This window comes from Alternaria postmessia (genome assembly GCF_024291825.1).
Source record: "Alternaria postmessia strain BMP 2775 chromosome Unknown scaffold_12, whole genome shotgun sequence".
Taxonomy (NCBI): Eukaryota; Fungi; Ascomycota; class Dothideomycetes; order Pleosporales; family Pleosporaceae; genus Alternaria; species Alternaria postmessia.
Window position 1 is genome coordinate 241697 of NW_026260085.1, and position 13364 is coordinate 255060.

A 13364-nucleotide genomic window follows, 5' to 3' on the forward strand; every position below is an offset into this window, starting at 1 on the left:
TATGCTGGAATTGCAAATGTACCTACCGGTCCGAGGCTAGCTTCTGACCAGTATAGGCCAGAAGGCCCTCAAAGGCGTCAGAGTACTCTGGTTCAGTCTCCGAGCAGTATAGGGAGTGGGGCATCGACACCTACTCATCATGCCCCTCTTGCTCCTTCTATGCTACCAACAACAGACTTGAGCACTCTGCGACGACCTGTAGAGGTAAAAAGTCCTGTTATGGACAACATTCCAATCACCATGCAGTCCTTACGAAAACTGAAAGAGAGGAGAAGAGCGATTGCACATCAAATAACCGCCGGCGTCAGCAAGACCCTCGAGGCTAAGCTCGCCACCCAAGCAATGGACATTGCGTACCTTAAGAAGGAACGTGACCAAATCATCAGTGACCGTGAGAAGGAGCTCAACGAACTCAAGAAGCAGATGGAGGAGAAACATGATCAGACGAAACGCAGACTGGACGATGTAGAGGCCGTGTCTGCCCGCGTTCCTAGCCTAATGGACAGGACAGAGACTTTCAAGCTTGTAAACGCAGCTGCCAAGCCTATAACAGAACGCTTGGAAGCACTAGAAAATTCAGCTACCGGGCTCCCTGATCTGACAAAGGGGCTGCAAGACCTTGCAGCTGTGCCAGAAAGATTAGCTACACTGGAGTCGCGGCAAGCTGCAAAGCCTGAACCTGACCAATTTAATGTATCTGCCAAATCAGAGCTTAGCTCTATAAGAAGCAGGCTTGACAGCACACTCGCAAAGGTTCACGGGTTAGAGAACGACATCACCACGTTGAAGACTGCGAAGGAACTACAGGGGATCGATATTGGCGCACTGAAGACATGGAAGGACGCGCAACTTAAGGCGGTATCTGAAGTAACAATTAATAACCTCATCGCAGCCCAAGTCGAAGAGAAAGCTTCCGTCGTCTTAAAAACCTTGAGCGAAAAAACAGACGAGGCCGATCGCAAGCTTGCCGAGCATTTCAATAATAATAAGGCCGAGATTCGCAGTCACCAGCTTGGATTGCAAGAGTTCAAGAGCTTCAAGGAGAATTATAAGCAGGAACTTGCTAACCAGCTTTCGGTATTGCACGAGAGAATCAAGACTGTCGAGGGAAATGATGCAAAGACATACTCCAAAGCCGATAAGCTACAGAGACAATTGCAGAAATTGGAAGATGACTTGCAGAAACTAGAAGATGACGTGGATGACCTTTCTCCAAGTGGCATGGACAAGATACACGACAAGCTGGAGGAAATGCGACGCACAGACGACAAACTACTTGACAAGGTGCAGGAAATTCGCGAAGAGATGAAGAGCATGAACAAAGACCTTTTATCGTTTGAGAAGGAATTTTCTGATTACCAAGACGACATCGTTAAGTACATTGGGCGAATCAAAAGCGACTACAAGGATACTGGAAAATCCTTATCAGAAAGAGTTGCCGCCCTGCGAACAACGCTTACCGAAGCTGATTTATCCAGACTCCCTGTTCGCCTTAGTGAGCTGGAGAAGTCTGCACGTAATGTAGACAGGCTGGCTGTCCGTGTCGATGAGCTGGACAAGCTGCCTCCTCGTGTTGATGAGCTGGAGAGGGCTCCTAAGGGTCCCAACTTTAAGAGAGTCGGGACGCCTGTTTTCCCTTCGTCTACTGTTGCAAAAACCCCAGAGACGGGTGACTTAGACTCGAAAGTCGACTCGCTGGACAAGTCGTTGCAACGACTCCGCAAAACTGTGGAAGGCAAGAATAGCCTAACTTCCCGGATGGATCGCCAAGAGGAGCGGATTGATAGCATAGAGGCATCTTCTGCTAGTGCTAGGCCGCTCGAGACGGTGGAACAGACGGTTGAGACTGAAGACAGGGCTTTAGACAAGACTGTGGAGAAGGCGGTGGAAAAGAGAGTTAGGACGCTAGTAACTGAGCAAAAGGCTGCAAAGAATCTGGAGGAGCTCGAAACCCGCCTCGTGGAAGAGATCCGAGCATCGCGCAAGGGGCACGAACATGAAGTCACACCCACTGACACCGCTGCAGCCCCGTCAGCGCAGTTCGATATGAATGCTCTCAGCGTTACCCAGCAAGGCCTTGAGACTCTCCACGAGAAATTCGAAGATCACGATGCTATCATCTTAAGTATACAAGAGATGGTTCCTAATCTCTTCCGCGAACACTTCGCACCACTTAAGGCAAGTGTTGAACAACAAGCGCAGATCATTAGCAATACGTTAGACAGGCACAGCCACGACCTCTTCAATCTGAATCGACAAGTTGCGAACTTGCCGACACAACAAAATACTTTGGGACAGCAGCAACAACAAGCTCAGCTTGAAGGGATGGTAGCGGAAGCAGTTTCGCTTAGGACAGCTTTCGCAGCTCTGCAAACATCGTTGTCAAGAAAGGTCGATGCTGAAAGAATGCATCAACATCTACAAGGAATGAATCAACAACTACAAGGAATCACTTTCGCGCTGAACAACTTACAAAGCCGATACGAGAATATAAATACCGACGACATGTACAAGCGCATGGTCGCGTGGTTCACAACGATGTATCCGAATTTGACACAAATCCTTGAGGATATCAAAGAACTCAAGGCGGCTAAAATGATAGCGGACCCTCACGGAAGCTTTATCGCGTTGAGTCGTGACGCAGAAAGCTTGCACGGTCTTCTACGTATTGCTCCGCAATTGCGAGGACTTATAGACACCAAGCAGGCGGCTACCTCTAAAGGGCAGATTGTTAACACCAGTACTGCAGAGATCCAGCGCCAACTTACAGAAGAGGCTAATACGCTTAAAGATCTACAAAATCGACTGGAAGAAGACAAGATTGAACGCGTGACAGAGTTGGAACACTTGCGCTTTCGCGTAAGCGACGAGCGACGGGCGCGCGCAGATGCGGAGGCTGAGATAAAGAAGACCATCAGCAATCTCTTCGCTATTGTGTCCAACAACGCGTCAACTATCAAAAAAGAGACCAAGGAATGTTCCGACCAGCTAAGACAGATCAAGAGCGATTATGAAGCGGCTGTGCCTGAGATCCGGGACCAACTCAGTAACGTCCAGAAGGCGGATGCTGAACTGCGAAAAGAGTTCGATGCCACAGTCAGAGCATACATTGAGCCGAACCGCGACTTGTTCGGCATAATGGACACTGTGATTACGGTCGTTGCGCAAGTTCAACAAATCCTCGAAAGCGTAAACCAGAACCTTCCGAAAGGGCCGTTGAAGCTAGATTGGGTCTGCTACCTTCCAAAGCACGGTCAGCTTGAAAACAACGGCGAGCTTGAAAACAACAGCGAGCTTCAAAACAACGGCGAGCCCAGCAATTCGAAAGGCAAGGGCAAGAGCAAGCAGTAAGCATCCGCTTCGCTCGATCACAGCCACGGAGCTCGACATTCTTTTCTCTTGACTTTACTCTTATACCCTACCTGTATCGTGTTCTTATACACGTCAGAAAGGTCACTTCACTGGCGTTTCCTGGCGGATAGCAAGTCCTTTGCAGCAGCATATGATACCCCCAGCCTCATACGGCTTTCTCTTTGCGTCTTGCGATTATGGATTTTGGATGTTAGCTCTGCTTTCGAGCTACGAGTTCCCTTCTCATTATCCTATTGTGTTCAGTCCCATTCAATTGGGCATTTTTCGTGTACAAGTCCCATTAACTTGGGCAATTATCGTGTAAAAGTCCCGTTATCGGGCATACCCTTATGGGTACTGGGTGTATCGGTCAAGTTTTGGCCCTCATCTGGCAGCCGCCAAGTGTGAATTTGGTGGAAGCGGCAGAGGCGAGGAGTGGGCATGTATAGTAGTAGATACACTCGGCTGTAACCCTTTTATACTTACGTCCCAATCCAAGAACAGTAGTCTTGGTGCTCGTGAAACCTTTCGCCCAACTCCCATTTCCACTCGGCCAGATACCCGCCTTTCTGATACCCACTAACATCCGCCCATTCATGTTTACGATAGATCGCTTGCAGCAAGTCTGCAGAGCCTTTTAGGACGGGTTTTGATAGCCTGTTGATTCGGTCTACACATAAAAAATTCATTCTCAGGGTTGCCAAAAAATTGGTGTGTTGCGCTATGCAACGCTATGCAACGCTTCATTGCGCAACGCGTTCGATGGGTCAACAGAGTCCGCTCCACAAAAACAATGCCTTCCGCCAGAATTGAACTGACGACCTCGTCATTACTAGTGACGCGCTCTACCACTGAGCTAGGAAGGCTGATGTTGTTTCGATGATGACTAATCGATGACCGCCGAGCGAGAAATTCATGCTATGAATTCCATTGTTTTTGCAAATCTCTCATCGTGACGAAGGATAGGTAAGAAATTCTGAGCTCGAACCGAATGAAGTTAATAAGCAACTGACTTGAGTCTCCTTAGTCAACATTGGGGCACAATGTTGACTAGGTATCTCACGCAGCCAGTTACATTCCTCCGGAGGTAAGAAAACGCGCTAATTAACCCCGCCAAAACTTTCGCGCCAGATGCCTCGGAGCTCTAACATCTACCCACTTGTGTCTCTCTGTTGCGCGCACGCTCACGAACCCTCACCATGGCACCAATACCTACCGAAACCTCCTCCACAGTCTCCGCGATTGCGAACCCAGACACTAAATCTTCCGCGCCCACGCCCAAAGACGTAGACACGTCCGAGCTCGACTTAACCACACCAACATCCTCCAACACCAAGAAGCGCAAACGCAAAGACAACGCCCAAGAAAAACAAGTCCATATCCTCCACCAGTCTACCTTCCGAAAAACAGCATGGTCCTACTTCCACCTCATCCTCCTCACACCCGGAACCGCAGCCATACCACCAGCCACAGCCTCCCCAGACTCGACGACGACATCCCTCTCACCCCTCCTAGCCTCCTCCCTCCTCACACATTCACTGCGGTCCTACCTCGGTATCACAGGCACAGCGATACCCATCGACATGCTCAAGATCTCTGAACGGAGTGTCTGGGTGAGGATACCACGGCAGGACGCACGCGCGTTCAGAGCCAGCCTGAGTGGGTGGGTGGGTACGTGTGATGGGGAAGACATACCGGGTGTTGAAGGGGGAATGGGTGTCAAGGTCGGGGTGGCCTGGAGGGTTGTGGGAGAAGGTGGTGTGCTTGGAGGAATAACGACGGGTGGTGATGGAATGGATCTCTTTGGGTAAAGATGAAGGATGGAGTATCTAGGCAAACGACAAACTTGGGGTTCCAGAGAGGAAATGATGGTACACCAAGACAGCGAGATGCTGTTCTGAAGCGCATGGCATTGCGCTGCGCTCGCTGAGGTTAAAGTCGTACAGTACAGATCAAGGTCATACGCGTCAATTATCGTGGGCTGCGTAGAAGCGACTAGACGACACGCCATATCCTCGATAAGCAACACGCGACAGAAGTGCGCGATTCTCGCGTTATGCGCTCAGGGTGGAACAAACTCAAAGTCAAGAGGACACAGGGAGGGCTAGTGTGGCATCTGCTACGAGCCCACATAGCACTGCGGTCAAGATCTATGCAGCCACGGGTGACCCTATATCAGGTCACCGCAGCATTGGTCTCTCAGACACTACCAGCGAGAACACAGGAAGAGAACAAAGTCATTGAATCTACACAGTTCAGAAAGGTATCTCTAGCAACCTCCGAAAACCTCAGCCACCAAGCATCGCCTGTTGTTCGCATCGCGGCCTCACTCTGTCGCAACCGTAAGTTTTGTGTATCCTTCGTCCGTGTATCGGCGCACGACTCAGCAAACCAGGATACGACGAGTTTACTGCCAACCAGGCTGCGGTGTATGGTGACCACCTGGAGGGCCACCGTAGCCAGCCTGGTGCTGACCAGGAGGAGGAGGATACTGCTGGCCTCCACCACCATATTGGTTAGCATGCGTAGGAGCACCACCATACTGGTTGTGCTGATGTTGATCATAGTTGCCAGGGCCGCCATAGGGACCGCTTGGTGCACCATAAGCAGGGCCTCCGTAGCCAGCTACACTAGATATCAGTTTTGCGCATCCTTTCCCTCACGCGTATTTGGTCCATACCTTGTTGTCCATAGCCACCTGGTGGACCCCCATGTGGTGGTCCTTGACCGTAACCTGGTGCTGGTCCACCATATCCTGATTGACCACCGAAACCAGCTTGCGAGCCATAGCCATGTTGCTGGCCACCGTGCTGTGGCTGGGGAGTGTGTTGTTGTGAGCCGCCGTAGCCGCCGTGGGGTTGACCCTGGCCATATTGTTGTCCGTGACTCGGAGCACCGCTGCCGTATTGGCCGCCTTGAGCGCTGTGGTTGTAGGAAGTTGGTGGTGCGGTGCCGGTGTAGGTTCCGCCTGAAGAGGCACCAGAGTAGCCGTAGTCGCCAGCGCCGTTGTTTGGCTTGTTGTGCTAGATGTTGTCAGCGCATTTCCTCAAGTCGTATGACGTAGAGGGCATTGTACCGATCCACCACCACCGAGTACGCTCCCAAGCATGCCTCCAAGCCCGCCTCCGGAAGAACTGCCACCATGTTGACCTCCAGACGAACTTCCGTGCTGCTTCCCACCACCTAGCAGACCGCTAGCAAGCTGTCCAACAAGGTTGCCGGCACCGCCACCGCCACCAGAGTGTCCGCCAGAAGAACCGCCATGTTGTTTCCCACTGCCCAAGAAACTCCCCGCGAGTTGGCCAACGAGGTTTCCCGAGCCGCCGCCGCCATGGCCTCCACTACCACTCTGCTTGTTTCCCATAAGCGCGTTCATCGCAAAGCCCTGTATGCCCTTTGTCAGCCTGCATGCCCGATTGATGCCCAAGTATGTCGAGTGTCTCATACACCCAGTCCGCCTGCCCTGTCTCCAGTCGGGCCGTCGCCCATGCCTCTTGTTCCATCGCCCGCGCCGTCTGGACCTGATGTGCCGGGTACGTTGTATGGATTCGTTGATTGCGCCGGGGTGCTGTGGTTGGAGGAGCCGCCTACGGGGGCTTCGCTGGTGGGCAGTTCCCATTGCGAGACGCCGGTGCTGATTTGGACATCTGTCGCGGAGGGTTAGAATGTGCGATGTTGTTGTATATATGGCGCGACCAAGCCGACTAGGCTACGTACAATAATACTTTCGTGACCTGGCGTGTATGTTAGTTTCGTGTCGCGGGGCAACGAGTGCAAGGGCGGGGCGGCCAAAGCATCATATGGTAGGCTTCAACATACGAGTTATCCCACTGCGCTATCCATCCAGCAGGAAGCTTGGGGAGGGTAGGGTCGGTAGGGCCCGAGTCCGGCGACACAGGCGGGATGGGAGGTGTGGGTACCGCCATGTTGTTTTGTGGAGAGGCGATGGCGGGGTAAGGAAGAGAGAGGATGCGATAGAAGAGGGGAAAGAGATATAAGAAAGTTGGTTAGTAGGGGAGGAGAGGCGGCCGGGGATATCAATACATCGCAGCCAGCGGTTATATGACAGGAGTGCGAACAGCAATGGGCGAGTGGTCCTTGTTAGCGTTATGGTGGGGATTGGCCAGGATGCTGGGACGCTCTGCGAGGCTGTGCACTTTGCGCAGTCAGGAAAGTGACGCACATGTCCGGCAGGCGAATGTGTTTCTTTCAGCTGGCTTGCGTCTTACTGCGACCACATTGCTACTACAAACAGCTAATCACATCTCAACGGCACGTTCGGACATGGACTAAAACATCCTTATTCCACATGTGGCTGAGACAGCTACTGGCGACCAAGAAAAGCCAGAGCCCAACCTCTCTGCCGCGCCCGATTCAGGCCCAATACTAACACACGGATATCTGAATAAGTAACCAAATCAACGCCTGCCTAATGCATAGTTCCTGTCTTGATCCGAGCAAACATGCCAAACTGACTCCTGTTTGCATACGACGTCATCCGCGTCTGAAACCCGAAACACCAAAAAATCACTCATTAGTTACCACGCATACCCGCCTCCGTTATCGTTGTCGTCATCCTCATTACCGTTCCACTCTTCGTCGCCGCTGGGTTCCGCGTCAAGAAAGTCAGCTTCATTGAAGATCTCTTCGCGAGGACGGAAGTTATCGATGCGGAAGATTACTGTGTGACACCGGCCTTGCACGAATGGCTCCTCTTCATCTGACACATCTTCTTCAGAGGCAGAGTCTTCGTTTGACTCCTCGTCGTAGCTGGTCGCTGCTTTTGAGCGAGAGCGGAGACGCTTCGAACCCCATCGCTCATCTTGCTTCTGAGCGCGCGATTGTAGCAGTGGAGCATCGTCGTCACTACTACTGCCGTCGTCTACAACAACTGGTTCGGGTTTTGACGTTTCTTCTGAGATGCCCTCAATGAACGAGTCTACCCTCTCTTCCTCACCACCACGTTCCTTCCATTCCCTGAAGGCCCTCAGAGACGCGAGGTTAGGATCAGGTGCTTCCCACCTTCTTGCATAGACCTTCTTGAACTTGGCACTCCACTTCTGCCGGAACTCTGCTCTCTGGCGCCAGTCGGTATCCACCATGGCGATAATGGTGATCTCCTGCAGCCAGGGCATTTCTTCGGCGGAGTTGATGAGCGAATTGAAGAAGTTGTCGGCAGACTTTGAATTCCACTTGCGTAGATACTGGAAATCAATGGTTCGAAGTGTTGTTGGCCAGGTAGGCATTTCGCTCTCACCAAGAAGTGTCTCGTAGAGAGGTTCGTTGTCAGCAGACATGACTAGAGAGCTATAGTAGGTTGTGTCCATCCTTAGAACCTCAAGCTTGGGACAAGAGCGTTTCAAGTCAACTAGGAATGACATATCCAGGGCCTGGTTGTGATTGAGGGTCAGTTCTTCAAGCTGAGAGCCATGGGTGGTCAGGAAATCCGAAAATGCATCGGAGAGTAGCTCGCCACAGTTCACGATGCTGAGGCTGGTGAGGTTCGTGGGCAGCAAAGGAAGCAGGCGCCCACTAACTATGCCGCAAGTCTCAAAGGATAGAGTCTTAAGATTAGGAAGCACAGCCAGCGCAGATGCTAGCAGCTCCTCTATTGTTGGCTCGCCCTGATGTTCTTCAGGATCCCCACGAGTGGCTTCAGGATGGAATTTAGTCAATGTTAGATCGCGAAGGCTCTGGAAAGCATGGTCGGCATGAATCGTCTTGATCCATAGAGGTCCTTGGCTACAGAACGTGCTGTTCCACCGCCAGCTTCTCAAACGCAGACTAGTTTGTCGAAGAGCGTCGAAGAGTTCAGCAGGATATACCCAGCGCCGAAGTCGTCTAAGTCGTGGGCGAAAGGGAGGCCGATCCATGGGATCAAAGATGTCAATCTCACGCAGTGTGGTCAGTGACCGTACCAGAGCCGCAAGATCGGTCACGCTGTTGGCATGATCCGTCAGAGCAGTCATCTGCGTCGCATCTAGCTCTAATCGCTTGACCATGACGCGATAATCATCGTGTGCCCCAGGTGGAGGAGTGATGAGGTGATGAACGAGGTCTTTGCGTGTCTGCCTAATTGCGAATATGGGCGGGTTTCGGTATAGGGCCGTCAGAGCCGGCTTTGTAAAGGCTGAACACGTCTTGGCCATCTGTACAAGCCATGATATCGCGGGGGTGGGCTTCATGTTCTCGTCGTGAAGCGGGTGGGAAGCGTAAACAAAGATTTGGAGGAGTACGTGATATGGCAGAGAAGCCCAGGCCTAGACATGAGTATTAGAGCTAGAACATATATGTGATGAAGCAGACATACCGGCTTGTGCCCATCGGAGGGAATCGTCGTCTTGCGCTCGACCTGACCCTCGTTGTTCGGCTTCAATGGTGCGCCTATGGTCGCCTTACGTCGCGATCTACTCCTCTTTATACCTACAGTCTTCCCAGATCGTGATACTGGTGCCGCGACAGGTCGTGGCCGTGTCCTCACCGTCATGACCTGCTCTTCTTCCAGCTCGAAGTCGCCATCGGGATCCTCCTCGTCTTCATCGTCTGTGCTGACATCTTTGTATGAAATCTTTGGCGCTCCTCGTCTCCGTGAGGTTCGTGACTCCCGTTGAAGCTTGACAGAAGCGGGCTGTGGTGGTGGAGAGTGCTCGCTTTCGCTGGCGGCTTCGTCGTCGGCTGCCGGGCGGCGAGTGGATCGGCGGGTAGGGACGGTGCGCTTTCTGGTGGTTTGCTCATAACCGGAGCTTTCAGAGAGGTCATCGTCACTGCTTGGCTCCTTGTACGATACAGCGCCGCGTTTGCGCTTCAGTGTTACAGCCATGTCGTACGATGTAGGGTCCAATGACTTCTAGGGCCAGCTTGAATTTGAGGGGCTGATTAGTGTTAGGTCTGACCTATAAGGGGCACTTAAGCCCTGCAAGGCAGTCGCGAAGGTGCATGGAGCAGGTCGAAATGTGAGGCAAAAGAGTGGTAGTTGGAGGCGAGTGTTGCGACAGTGAATTGTCGATGCATGCGGACCACGGAGGTAAGAGGCCATCAATGAGATCATCCAGGATCACCAAGCCAATGCAGCTTAGCGGCACCACCCGTGTCCACGTGACCCTTGTCAACACAACTCCCGCACACAGCCGTCAAGCATGTGGAGCGTCCGAGGCGTTCGCGTTGGCCTACAGTGAATGTTGCGGATACAGGCCATTCGCCTTCTCGCCAGCTGAGCGCTATCCGCTTGTGCGCCATCGCGTCGTTCCTGGTTGCCATCGTGCGCCACAAACCTCTCCGACACAACAAACAGCGACAGCGAGAATACAACTGACGCGACCCTTTGTCAGCAGTTCCAAAGCTGAATGGACAGTGCATGATTGTTGCGCGTTGACTTATATCGTGGGATTGTCGCGCGCGGCCCAGGGGCGTCAGACCGCTAGAAACAACGACAACCCTGCTTTCCGCCATCTTCACTTTCTCATCCGTCTTTCCATCTGCAAAGCCATACTGCCGACACCCAGGACAGCGGCGAGCAACCGCAAAACTCTTCATTCTCTCAATTGGCCCCACTAATGTGCGCCATCACCACTCGTTCTCGGTTGCTATAGGATGCAACTGAGCAACCGAGGAATTCTGTAAGTAGATCAAAGTCCAAGCAGAACGTTCCCTAACATGCGTGTGCGCCGGCAGAGCATGCTAGGACGGCGAGACAGATTTTCTGGAAATATACTTTTTTACGATTATCTTTACAAGAAGAAAAGGCTCCCATTCTTAGAGCGGAACAGAAAACAAGTGCACTCTTCCCGCAACGAGGATTACGACAAAAAGACAGGATTCGATTTTCGTGCCACTTGGCGGCCTCCATCTTGGGATTTACTGGACGAGATGGTCCTAGTAGAAAGGGAAGCAGGGTCCTTCGTTCTTCAGGCGCACAGTATTCGTTTACAGAACGGTCAGCAAGCTCCTCGTGGTGGTCGTGGAAATGACCTGGCAAAGAAGGCGCGGACTTTGTTGCGATTGACTGCGTCGATCAAGACGTCGGTTGTTTCATCATCTCCTGATCCGCCATGTAACAATCCGCCCGAACAGGAGGCAATCCTGCGAGCCACTGATAGGCGGTCGGATCGGGAGGCATCAATCGAGATGGAGCCTATCATCATTTATCGTGAAGACTGGCACACCGATCCCAGTATTATCGACGAAAATGACATACACAGAATAATGCTCAGTCTGAATTTCGACAATGACAACAATCTCAAGGACTTGTGCGAGTTTATGGGCCTCAAAATCTCGGATTCATCAGCCCGCCTGTCTACTTCGTATGGGAATATTTTCGACGTGCCAGAAGGGAGGGTCATCTTACCATTGAAAGCATCTGGAAACCAGCTCGGCATGGGACTAGAGGTCAGCATGCATTGGAATCCGCTCAAACGAGACTCTGTCTTGATAAGCCACAACCGGCATCTTCGAAATACGATAGAATCTTCCAGTTCATATCCGACACCACCTCTCGATCAGGAACCCCGATATAGGCTCACTTTCGTCTATGGCAACGACACTCTTGAGCGATCTGAACTCATGTGCCCGCATTGCTCAAAAAAGAAGATAGCAGATATCGAAGACCTCAAAATGCACCTCATCAGCTGGCACGAGTACTTTGACTATCATGTCACCCTGGAACAAGTCGACGAACATGGGATTGAGCACTGGCGCTTCGATAGCGAAGTAGCCAACTATAGAGCGGGTCAACGTGCAAGTGATACTGCCGATGAGCCTGCCGACGTGCGTGTACTCGCACCAGCTCAGCCCTTCAACAGACGAAAATTCTTGGCAGGCGACGACGAGTTCGAAAGAACTGCCAGGATAGAAAAGCCTACCAAACACGCAAAAGCGAAACCAGCAACGAATAGCTTGAAAGTTGCGCCAGGACCGAGACCACGGAAACCTCCAGATCAAGTGCAGTCCAGACCGCAAAGGGAGAAGAAGAGATTCGTCGTGCCAAAGGCGCCAAATGGTATCACCTTCTTCCGTTTGGTTAGCAAGAGACCTCTACAACCCGGCGAGGTCATCAGTGAAAGCGACGATGAACTGGACGAAGGGTGGATGTATTTCCGGAAACACGTGGAGATCGACAAAACAAAATTATCAGAGGCTTCTAAGCGTTTCTTGAAGATCTATGATGACTTCATGCACGAAGAGAATCTGCAATCAGAGATGCACGTGGAAGAGTCCATTATTCGATTTGCGCGACAATGCCGCCAAAAATTGCTGGACGACAACGATGTCTATTGCGAGTTCAAGAAGAAGATGGACGAGCTGTTAGAGGAGGACATTATATCGAAAGAGGTGCACGAAGCATTGGAGAATATCGTGAACGCCAACGAGCTTTCTCAGCGTCTAGCATATCTCGATATCCAATATCAAAAGACCCCTGTTGCCCCTACTGACAATGGGGCGGATCAGGGCCTTGTGCCGACGCAGGATCAGAATATCGAACGCAATGCTATGGTCTCGAGTTCTGCCTCCGACCCAGACCATGAAAACGAACCAATCCTTGATTGGGTCGCCTCTTGTGTTGACGCGACCCCTGAAGGGAACAAGAGTCATCAGCTAAGGAAAGATAAGGGCAAAGGTAAAGCCGTAACAACTGAAGCTGGCTACCTTACTCCTGCCAATGGAGATCATGATGGCGATGTTGACATGAGCGATGGAACATCGCCAAATATACCATTGGAGTCAGCAAAAACACCTCAAGACGAGGACGCTGAGCCGCCATACGATCTATGTTACTGCGACAAAGATACATCGGCAAAACCAGGCAAAACTGGCCTCATTGCATGTAACAACATCGTAAGCTCAGCAAACCTACAACACATGTGAAATCGTGAACTAATATTGTTACAGGACTGTATACGTCGAATCTTCCATCTCGCATGCATACAACAACACAGCAAAACATCAACGCCAATACTCACCCCGAAAACACGAGACTGGACCTGCGATGAGTGCAAAGCCGATTCTAACGCGGCGAG

General features: G+C 51.7%; 5 protein-coding genes and 1 non-coding gene across 6 annotated transcripts; 3 read left to right on the forward strand and 3 right to left on the reverse strand.

The window, feature by feature from the left end:
• Positions 1 to 240: 240 nt before the first annotated feature.
• On the forward strand, positions 241 to 3351 carry J4E82_002976 (uncharacterized protein; the record flags this gene model as incomplete). Its single annotated transcript, XM_051729269.1, has 1 exon — positions 241 to 3351. One exon carries the CDS (start codon positions 241 to 243, stop codon positions 3349 to 3351), a length of 3111 nt encoding a protein of 1036 aa, XP_051590984.1.
• A 794-nt stretch (positions 3352 to 4145) lies between these two features.
• Positions 4146 to 4217, reverse strand: J4E82_002977. The gene has a single exon. It is a non-coding gene; the product is annotated as a tRNA-Thr (tRNA).
• A 333-nt stretch (positions 4218 to 4550) lies between these two features.
• On the forward strand, positions 4551 to 5162 carry J4E82_002978 (uncharacterized protein; the record flags this gene model as incomplete). The annotated part of the gene is made up of 1 exon (XM_051729270.1): positions 4551 to 5162. The coding sequence occupies one exon, from the start codon at positions 4551 to 4553 to the stop codon at positions 5160 to 5162; it is 612 nt and encodes a 203-aa protein (XP_051590985.1).
• Positions 5163 to 5758: 596 nt separating this feature from the next.
• On the reverse strand, positions 5759 to 7277 carry J4E82_002979 (uncharacterized protein; the record flags this gene model as incomplete). Its single annotated transcript, XM_051729271.1, has 6 exons — positions 5759 to 5976; positions 6032 to 6374; positions 6428 to 6736; positions 6799 to 6998; positions 7069 to 7085; positions 7171 to 7277. 6 exons carry the CDS (start codon positions 7275 to 7277, stop codon positions 5759 to 5761), a joined length of 1194 nt encoding a protein of 397 aa, XP_051590986.1.
• Positions 7278 to 7889: 612 nt separating this feature from the next.
• On the reverse strand, positions 7890 to 10171 carry J4E82_002980 (uncharacterized protein; the record flags this gene model as incomplete). Its single annotated transcript, XM_051729272.1, has 2 exons — positions 7890 to 9611; positions 9662 to 10171. The coding sequence occupies 2 exons, from the start codon at positions 10169 to 10171 to the stop codon at positions 7890 to 7892; spliced, it is 2232 nt and encodes a 743-aa protein (XP_051590987.1).
• A 1046-nt stretch (positions 10172 to 11217) lies between these two features.
• On the forward strand, positions 11218 to 13212 carry J4E82_002981 (uncharacterized protein; the record flags this gene model as incomplete). Its single annotated transcript, XM_051729273.1, has 1 exon — positions 11218 to 13212. One exon carries the CDS (start codon positions 11218 to 11220, stop codon positions 13210 to 13212), a length of 1995 nt encoding a protein of 664 aa, XP_051590988.1.
• Positions 13213 to 13364: the final 152 nt, after the last annotated feature.